At 55.0% G+C, this 9,730-nt stretch overlaps 1 protein-coding gene across 4 annotated transcripts; it reads right to left on the bottom strand.

Moving 5' to 3' along the window:
• Positions 1–448: 448 nt before the first annotated feature.
• On the bottom strand, positions 449–9,245 carry WBP2 (WW domain binding protein 2). 4 transcript variants are annotated; one of them, XM_025468019.3, is made up of 8 exons: positions 9,086–9,245; positions 6,103–6,211; positions 4,686–4,821; positions 3,323–3,415; positions 2,557–2,691; positions 2,215–2,337; positions 1,711–1,787; positions 449–1,605 (listed from the first exon to the last, which is right to left on the bottom strand). In XM_025468019.3, the coding sequence occupies exons 1-8, from the start codon at positions 9,142–9,144 to the stop codon at positions 1,552–1,554; spliced, it is 786 nt and encodes a 261-aa protein (XP_025323804.1). In that variant the 5' UTR covers positions 9,145–9,245; the 3' UTR covers positions 449–1,551. The 4 variants fall into 4 exon arrangements, with proteins under 4 accessions (XP_025323804.1, XP_025323805.1, XP_025323806.1 ...); XM_025468020.3 differs by lacking the exon at positions 9,086–9,245 and adding an exon at positions 9,002–9,042; XM_025468021.3 differs by lacking the exon at positions 9,086–9,245 and adding an exon at positions 8,726–8,854.
• Positions 9,246–9,730: the final 485 nt, after the last annotated feature.

Raw genomic sequence — 9,730 nt, 5'->3', positions numbered from 1 at the left:
CCTCCAGGCCAGGGCCCAGGGGCTGCAGGCCTGGGCATGGGCTCTGGGGGTTTCCTTCCCTCCCCTACACCCAGACGTGGAGGTTCACAGGAGCAGCCACGCGCTGGAGGGACTGCCTGGCACGTTCCTCCTGCAGGCACTGGGCCAGGGCCGCTCTTCCCCGGGGTGGGGAGCACAGCAGCCCAGCAGCCCGGCGCCTGCCTCCAGGGTCTCCCGCCCAGGGCAGCTGCTGTTGCTGCTGCTGCCCAGGCCCCAGGGGACCCCACGGGTGGGCCAAGCTGCTGAGTCATCAGCACAGACTAGAGCCATGGGGGGCCTTAGCGTGGGAACCAAGGGCTCTCACATGCGGAGGGGACGGTCTCCCCACGGGGCCACCCTCAGGGCCCTTAGCAGCAAGACCCCTTTCCCCAAAGAGTTCACACTGGTCACCACACAGAGCCAAAAAGGGTCCAGTCACTTCATTTTTACTACTTCACATTTTCAGCAAACAAATAAAGGTGCAAACAGGGTTTATTTCACATTAATATATTAACTGTTTTTTTTTTTTTTTTTTTGTCAAATAAATAGGGAATTCTCTTTTAAATAACCATCTCCTCCCTTCTCGGCCAGTCCAGAAGCAAATGAAAGCAAATTTTAATGCATCCAGGGGGCATATCACCAATTATGCATGAAGCTTAAATGGACAAGGGCAGGGGGAGGGGCTGGTGAGGAGGTCACGGACAGCACACACAGGCTCAGGCCAGGCCCCAGGGGTCAGCACCCAGCAGCCCCAACACGGCATGATGGAATGAACATGCATTCTCCAGTTCCAGTCTGAGAAGCCCCTTCTAGAGGGAGAAGAGAGAAGGCCAAGGGAAACAAAAACCAAAAATGGAGGGAAGCAGTGGGCTCCCTCCCCATCACAGCAGTCTGGCCGGATGCCGCCCACCTTTCAGAAGCTCAAGTTAAAGCTCCAAAAGCCAAAGTGGTGGCAACAGAGGACCAAGGACAGAACAGGGAGGAGAAGGTGAGTGTGACCGGGCTGGAAGCTGGCTGGGATTGGAATGTGGGCCAAGAGCCCGGTGAGAACGTGGCCTTCCACAGGTAGGTACAGACCAGAGTGGAGGGAAGGTGAGAGGGGCCCGGTAGGGCCCCCAGGAAGACACAAGGCTGGTCTGAGGGAGTTCACAAGGCTGAGTATAAAGTGGATTCCAAAACGAGGGAGCTGGACTGCGGTAGAGGAGGTGGCCAGAGAGTCCCTCCGTGGGCAGAAGCTACTAGAGCAGGACAGGAACGAGGTGGATGCCCGCGCTCCTGAGCAGAACCCCGGAGATGGTGAGAGGGGAGCGCATCCGAGCGGCACCCTGGGCTCTGAGCTTGAAAAGCGGGAGGCATGGCTCCCAAGTCAAGGGGTGCCCCCCCTTCCCTCAACACCAGTCTCTGGGAAGTATTTTATAATCAGACCTGGAGGAAGAACAGGGCCCCTTCCATCACCCTCCTAGCCCCAGTGTCAGCCCCCAGGAGAAGGGAAGGGGAGAGTGATGAGGGGTGGGAGGCAGGGGCAGGAGGGGTCTACTGCGTCTTCTTATCTTCTGGGGGGTAGTAGGGAGGTGGCGGAGGCTGGTTCTGAGGGAGGAAGGAAAAAAAATCCCATTAGAAGGTTCACGACAAGACAAGGTCTCCCTGCCCCAAACCCTTGAGAGCTGTCGGCCCGCCCCCGGCCCGGCTCACCGTGGGCATGTAGACATTGTGTGGGTTGCCCGGGTTGTAATAGGCGCTGGCAGCCGCTTCTGCAGCCTTGGCTTCAGCTGTGAGAGCAAACACACTCCGGGTGAGCCCCAGCGACAAGCCCTCCCCTCTTCCAGTTGCCCCCGGAGGCGGTGCTACTGGGTCCCTTCCAGTCCCTTTACCCACTTCTCCCCACCTGATCCTCCGCACAATCCCACCATGTGGTACTGCCACTATCTGATCGTGGATGATGAGATGACAGAGGGAGATCTTCTCCGCCCCAGGGCCCACAGCTAGCGGCGGGGGGAGGGGTGGGGGGAAGGACGACTGGAATCTAGATCTTCACCAGCAGCCACCACACTGCCAATCCCCTGGACTAGACCAAGCCCAGGGGTCATTCACCATTCAGGGCTCCTGGCCAATCTCTAGCCGTTTGCTGAGCTCTCCATGCAGCCATGGAGAGGAGAGAGCTGGCCCCCCAGGACTGCTAGCAGCCCAGGGTCTCACCTGCTGGAGTGGAGGGGACATCAGGGCCGCTGACTGGAGGCTCCATGGGCCCAGGGTAGGGCGGCGGTGGAGGCTGCACATATCCCATGGCCCCATCCATCATGGGAGGTCCTGGATAGAACTCTGCTCCACAAGAGAGTGATAGAGACCCAGTGAGCAACCTAGCCCCCAGCTCCCTCAGCTGGCACCTCCCGGGCCTCTCCAGCTCCTCCATTTGTCCTGAAGCAGCTCAAAGAACAAGTCTCCCCTCTACAACCCCCTGGCCTGGCCGGGGGAGGGGTAGGGGTAGGGGTGATTAGTGGGAGGGGGGTAAAGGGGGTGGGCAGCAAAGGACACACTCACCAGGTGGGGGCGGTGGATAGGGGTAGCCAGGAGGGCAGGGGTACATTCCATTGGCGACTGGCGGGGGAAAGACATAGGCCCCGCTGGGCGTGTAAGAATACCCATAGGCTCCATTGGGGGCTTCACCTCGGGAGGCTATAAGTACAAGGGGAGAGAGAAGTGAGTGTCGTCTACCGAGGGGAGCTGCAGGGTCCCGGGAATGTGCACAGCAGACATGCCTTACTCCGTCCCATTCCATTCCCCACCCACGCTTGAGCCAGCCTCTTGAACAGAGAGGAAGTGAGGGATCTGGATGGGGACAGAGGTCAGAGCCAGGGTAGGGTAGGGTAGGGCCAGGGCAGAGGAGGACAGATAGACAGAGAGAAAGAGGGGGGCTCAGGGACGGGGGACTAGAAGGAGCTGGAGTAAGGCTGGGGACAACGTGAGGATGTCTGCTGAACACACCCCTTGGTGATTTAAACTGCCTAATGGTTGCTTAACGGTTGGGTTTCTTGTTTGTTTTTATAAGGCCACAGTAAAACGTCTCGGAGTCCAAAGAGCTGTGTCAAGATGTCCTATCCAGGCTCCAGACAGGGTAACCCAGCCTCTGAGATACAGGCCACAGTGACAAGCTAATGACAAGCTTCCTTCCCAATTCCCAGCCTCGGTCGGCCCGGGGCCCAGAGACTTAGCTTAGTAACAAAAAGTAAACAAACTCAAATGAACAAACTAAAACCCACAGGTTTCCAATATATGTTTTCACCCCGCACTTTCAGAGCCGGGATACCTTGAGATGCCACCTGTAGCATCCGCTGTCCAAACTCGATGGCGCCCCCTGCCGTAAAGGTCAACTTGTATGACGCAGCGCCTTCCCAGCCACCTGGGAGGGGAACAGGGCATTACTGGCTCAGGAAAAAACACAGATTACAGCTGAAGAGATGGCTCTGTTCCCTACAGGTCTCCTTCCAGTGCCCGTGGGGAGAGGGCTGGCTCTGCAGTGCCTGCCTTCCCGCCAGGCTGCTTCTGGTGCGCTGCCCACACAGCATGTGCCCGCTGCAGGCTGGCCTGTCTTCTGCTCCTGCCTGCTTCACTCTCTCGAACAGGGGGCTTTTCTTTCTTGGAACTTGTTATCCCACCCCCAGCTGTATAAGTTCCTCAGCGAGAGCCTCCCACTCATCAATGAGGCAGCTTCCCCAGAGCAGGTTTCCTCAGCAACAAGTGACATTCAAGTTCAGAGCATCTCTCTCCTCCTGAGGGGCCTAAGGATGGGCCCCCCGCTCCTCCAGCCTGGCTTCTGCCAAAGGGGAACCATGAGTCTCTAGAGAGCAAGGCCACCTGGCTGGGTGGAAGGGGGAGGCCAAGTTTAACACAGAGGTCTCTGGTGTCTGCAGAAGAGCCTGCTGCCAAGCAGGGCCTCTCCAGGAGGCAGAGGGGCCGCTGGCTCTTCCTGGCTCTAGAAAAGACCATTCCTGAGGGACGCCTGGGTGGCTCAGTGGTTGAGCGTCTGCCTTTGGCTCGGCGTGATCCCAGGGTCCCAGGATCGGGTCCGACATTGGTTTCCCCACACAGGGCCTGCTTCTCCCTCTGCCTGTGTCTCTGCCTCTCTCTCTGTATCTCTCGTGAATAAATAAATCAAATCCTTTTTTTTTTTTTTTAAAGATTTCATCTATTCATGAGAGACACAGGCAGAGGGAGAAACAGGCTCCATGCAGGGAGCCCGACGTGGGACTCGATCCCGGGGCTCCAGGATCACGTCCTGACCCAAAGACAAAACGCTCAACCGCTGAGCCACCCAGGCATCCCAAATAAATAAAATCTTAAAAAAAAAAAAAAAAAAGACCATTTCTGAGAGTCTGACACGTCGTTTCCCATACCTAGAATGTGAACATGCTCCCCGGTTACGGTAAGCATTTATTTTTCAGTCATTTGGCTGATTTCACTCTGAAAAGGTGACATGAGCTGCTTTTAATGTCAGGATTTCTTAGCTCTTGTCATTCAAAAACCCACCCCTGCTGACCAGCTCGCAGCCCAGGGTTGGGTCCTGGAAGCCAATCCAGAGCCAGGAGGAAGAGGATATCTCCGAGACAGTAGAGGTGTGCCCCAGCACCTCCCTGAGAGCCCATCTGTGGCCCTGAGCCCCCTTCACCCACCTCCTGCTTCAGCTTTCACTGTTCCCTTGATGTAGTTTGCACCAAACACAGGCTGCTTGATCTCACAGTCCTTCATCAGATAAAATGGCATCATGAAAGACTGCATGGCATCCTTTCCTTTGGACAGAAAGATAACCTGCACGGAGACAGGAAGAGAGCCTTCAGTGGCCACACCACGGCCAGCCCGCTCAATTATCACTTCCCAGCAGCCCTAGGGCACACTCTGCACCAGACACTTCCGGAGAGAGCTCTGTAAGTGAGAGGGCCTACGTGCGGCCTGGCTGGAGAGGCTGAACGTGGGTGTTCACGAGACAAACACACCACTCACAGGTCACATGAGAGGGACAGGCTGCTCTGCCGTTTAAGTGGTGGCTGTGGTACGCAAGTGAGGGGAGCTGTAAAGCTAGGGCAGGGGGGCAGGGTAGGGCAGTGCTGACTTCCAGAAGGGGGCTGGGAGGCATAGCCTGAGCTTCACAGAACAGAGTGAAGGAGAGGTAGGGGGTGTTGGGTCCCAGGAGAAGGGGGCTGCCCAAACTGCAAGTCTCCCAGCCTGCACTTGGAAAACTACGTTTTAAACCCTTCAATCTGTGACTGAAGATGCCACCAGAAAAGGGGTTTTGAGGCTCCCTTGTCTCTAAGTTGCGGTGATGAAAACCTTAAAGATATGCCGCTCTCTTCCAACCATCTTTAAATCTAACTCTTGGGACGCCTGGGTGGCTCAGTGGTGGAGCGTCTGCCTTCGGCTCAGGGTGTGATCCCGGGGTCCTGGGATCGAGTCCCATATCGGGCTCCCCGCAGGGAGCCTGCTTCTCCCTCTGCCTTTTTGTCTCTCACGAATAAATACATAAAATCTTAAAAAAAAAAAAATCTAACTTTTGGTAGCTACAAGCAGTGAACCTTTTCTAAGAATGGCCATTTGTCTTTCTCTGGAAGACTCTCAGTCGGCCTGGCTCAGTCTCAGGCAAGGCCCATCCTGCAGTTGGGCACTTCTCGCTCTGCAGGGCTGTGCTGGGCTTTCCGCCCAGACTGGAGGCTCCGGCCATGCTACTATGTCCTGTTTTCCGTACTTGTCACTCTGGATGTGTACAAAGGCCTTGTGGGCCCTTTCTGCTCTCACAGAAATCAAGGTACAACAGCCCCCTGCTGCCCCAGGCCCCAGTCACCCCAGCTGCTGCACACAACAACATAGATTTTACAGTAGTGGTTCCAGAATTTTCATGGATTCAATGCCCAGGGGTTGGTTCAGCTGCCCACAGAGTCTGCTGATTCTAGAACCTGGGAGCACATGACAGAAACATGGGGAGGGCTGGCCACAGGTTCAGGGGCCACTGGACCCATAAGGCTGAGGCTGACATAAGACTCACATCGGCCTCCAGGAACCATGGGCTTGCAAACCCACCATCACTGTGCAACTCACCCGGTAAGGAGTAAGGTAGACGGTGCCTTTCTTGGTCCCTTTGAAGGCCTCGGGCACGTTCTTCATGTCATTGAATGTAAGTTCCACATGGTCATAGGACATCAGAATGCTGTGATGAGAAACGAGAACAGGCCGTGATGAGCCAGCTGGGAGCCACGACCTGCCTACGCCAGGGACTAGACCCCCCATCCCTGAGATACGCAGGTGTCTAGCACGTCGTGTCTCAAAGTTGTTTTGACGTTGCTGCAAGGAAACTATTAATACATCCTCGAAATAGATGAGCAAGGCGGGGTCCTCAGAATTTCCCCAAGCCCCACATATACCCCCTCCTCTCAAGGGACAACAGCAGAAGAGCCGAGGCGGAGGGCTTTAAAGCCATTAACACCATAATCCCTCAAATCAGGTTAGATTACCTGGGTTGACTCTCCCATTTTCTTCTGAGTCCCTATAATGTGTGTCTGTTTTCATTGGCTTATTAGTACTGACCCATAAACCCTCTAAGACAGGACTCTACACATTACCAAAGGGCTCATTTCACACCTCTTTAAACCGGGGCTTCCTGAACTGGGTCTACATGGGTGGGAGTCCATGAAATGATGGTGTACGTGCGTTTTTCTGGAAGAATCTGCGGCTTTCATCACTCTCAAAGGGATTCATCACTTGAAAAGTAAGACTATCTTACACATGAAATTTTAAACGCTAATTTAAACTTCAACTGCCATACAATTTTTTCCAGAAACAAGGCGGAAACATTTTCTAAAACAAGGCACACCATTATTTAGCAGCACAGAGCCCGAAGCCAGGTAGGAGGTCCACCAGGACAGATACATTCTTGTCCCACAAAGTCCCACTGAGAAAGAAAGAAAAATAGTCCCAGGAGATGTTACCAAATGGCATCGAAGTGTTTTTCCAGGCCTAGGACTGGCTTGCACTCAAGAGAGACTACAAAATGGGAACAATGTGAGGTTTCTCTGATTAGAAGATAACAGAGTCCAAGTTCACATGGTTCCATTTGTCTTCCTCCTCCCAAATATCACAACTTTCTTCACTGGGGAGGGTAAGTGGGAAAGAGGACTGGTACCAGGGAAGAGAAGTACAGCTCAGAGGGGCACCAAGGTGGCTCAGTTGGTTAAGTGGCGGACCCTCAGTCTCTGCTCAGGTCATGATCTCAGGGTTCTCATGGGACTCTGAGCTCAGCCCTGAGTCTGCTTGTGGCTTCTCTCTTTCTCTCCCCGTCTGATCCTCCCCCTGCGCTTGCACGGACTCTCTCTAAAATAAATAAACCGGGGATCCCTGGGTGGCGCAGCGGTTTAGCGCCTGCCTTTGGCCCGGGGCGCGATCCTGGAGACCCGGGATCGAATCCCACGTCAGGCTCCCGGTGCATGGAGCCTGCTTCTCCCTCTGCCTGTGTCTCTGCCTCTCTCTCTCTCACTGTGTGCCTATCATAAATAAATAAAAATTAAAAAATAAAAATAAAAAAAATAAATAAACCTTGACAGAGAGAGCGCCCATAAATAGGTGGAGCAGCAGGCAGAGGGAGAGGGAGAAGGAGAAGCAGGCTCCCTGCTGAACAGGGAACCTGATCCGGCCTTGATCCCAGGACCCTGGATCATGACCTGAGCCCAATGCAGATGCTTAACTGACTGAGCCACCCAGGTGTCCCTAAAACAAATAAATCTTAAAAACAAATATAGTTAAGAGGTACAGCTCAGAGAAAAACAGCTCATTACCAGGAACAGGCTGGGCTGGCAGACCCTGAGCAGGGACGATGGAGGGAACGTCAGCACTCTGAAGCCCGGGGCACCCCTGGCTTTCTCCTGACTCATCAAGCATTCCTGGGTGCTGGCCCTGGCAGCCTACAAGGCTCTGATCCCACTGAAGTCTCTTCCAGGGACTCAGACTCCTCGTAAGCACCTCCCGCCTTAAAGAGAATTTCAGCGTCAGCCTAGCTGAACCGAGGCTGGATGGTCTAATTCCCGGTGCCCAAGGAGCAAGAGAGAAGCCACAGAGAAGTTCAGAGACCAGAGCAAAGAGGACAGAACTGACGGGCGGGGGGCGGGGGAAGGTGAGGGAGGGGGTGAGGGGTATGGAGAGAGGCGGGGAGACCTCTGCTCAGGGAAGTGATCCAAGTCAACAGGCACTGGAGAGAAAGACGCAAGGACAGACATTGTGCCAGGAAATGTGTTCGCCATTTGACAAACATTATCTATCTAACTGCACCTCTGGGCCTCAGTCTCTCATCTGGAAACTCGGCAGTTCTGGAATATACCAGAAGGCTATGTACTGGTAGTCAAGCCTTTTGACTTTATTTAAACAGAATTAAGATTTTTCATGAGAGACACAAAGAGAGAGAGAGGCAGAGACACAGGCAGAGGGAGAAGCAGGCTGGATGGGAGACTCGATCCCCGGACCCCAGGATCACGCCCCGGGCTGAAGGTGGCGCTAAACCGCTGAGCCAGCGGGGCTGCCGGCCTTTTGACTTTAAAGACGCCTTTCCTGGAATCCCGTCTGTGTCATATACAGCCCTGTGATCTCTGGCAAGTCACCTAACCTCTCCGTGCCTCAGTTTCCCTGCATGTAAAACGTGCAGACCAGCATGATCTAAGCGCTGCGCCGCACTTACACGTTAAGGCAGAAGAGCACAGCCTGGCGCGTAGGAACGTAGTAAACACTCAGTAAGTAGCAATTATTTTTGTCTAAGGCTCTTCCCACCCCGTGAAGTCATCGACTCTGGGAAAGGGGCTCAAGAGCGACCCCGGGGCCCACCTGTCTGCCCAGCCGCCGCCCCCCCGCGCCAGCCCACAGCTAACCGCGACGTCCCAGCCGCTCCGCCGACCCACCCTCGGCCTCCGGCCCCGCCTCCAGCCGTTAACCCCCCCCCCGCACCCCGTCGGTTTACCTTCACCGGTTCATCCCCGGCCGCCCACCGCCCACGCCCCCCCCCCCCCATCGTTTTTCCAGGATCCTTCCGCCGTGTTTTCACCTCTCGGTGTTGTTGACGATCACTCCGCCGCCCTCCGAGTGGTTCTTGTTGAGCGCCATAGTCTCTCGGAAAAGGGTCCCGAGACTCTCAACGCAGTGCGCCTGCGCCCCTCCACGGCCCGCCCCTAGTGGCGTCGTTCGTATTAGAGCCAGCCAATCACAGCTCTTGTGCGGAGCCTGGTCCAACCACCTGATCTCGAGCGTCACGTGGTAATAGTTTACTCACTCCCCCTCCCGTTTCGCCTGCATCACAAACAAGCTGAAGACTACAATTCCCAGAAGGCCATGCTCCCTCAATCGGCTTTTCTCTACGTTAGCGGAAGGATGCACTCTGGAACTTGTAGTCTTCCAGGCCGGATTGACTGCCCCAGTTGCATAACTAATCGGCCTGCGCATTACGCACAGCCCTTCGTATCTTCCAAGGGACCGGAATAAACAGTTGGACACGTCACAGGGGTATTACTCGGAAAGGCCTTGAGCACAAAAGTGAATACTCACAGAATGAGGGGGCGGCGGTGGGAATCTAAACCGGGTGTGGGGAATGCTGAGCAGTCACTTGCTAGGGCATCTTTATTTGTGAAACACTGAGTCTACATGACTTTGCCCCTGATCCGGGTGGTCACTGTAGCCGTGTAGATGAGCGCAA

Source organism: Canis lupus, chromosome 9 (assembly GCF_003254725.2).
Source record: "Canis lupus dingo isolate Sandy chromosome 9, ASM325472v2, whole genome shotgun sequence".
Classification (NCBI taxonomy): domain Eukaryota; kingdom Metazoa; phylum Chordata; class Mammalia; order Carnivora; family Canidae; genus Canis; species Canis lupus.
This window is presented reverse-complemented; position numbering and strand designations above follow the sequence as displayed.

Coding starts and splice junctions, on each gene's coding strand:
- WBP2 (XM_025468019.3), bottom strand. CDS start 9,144: ATGGCGCTCAACAAGAACCACTCGGAGGGCGGCGGAGTGATCGTCAAC. Junction 6,212..9,085: donor ATCGTCAACAACACCGAGAG/GTGAAAACACGG, acceptor TTCTCATCACAG/CATTCTGATGTCCTATGACC. Junction 2,692..3,322: donor GCTACAGGTGGCATCTCAAG/GTATCCCGGCTC, acceptor TTGTACTTATAG/CCTCCCGAGGTGAAGCCCCC.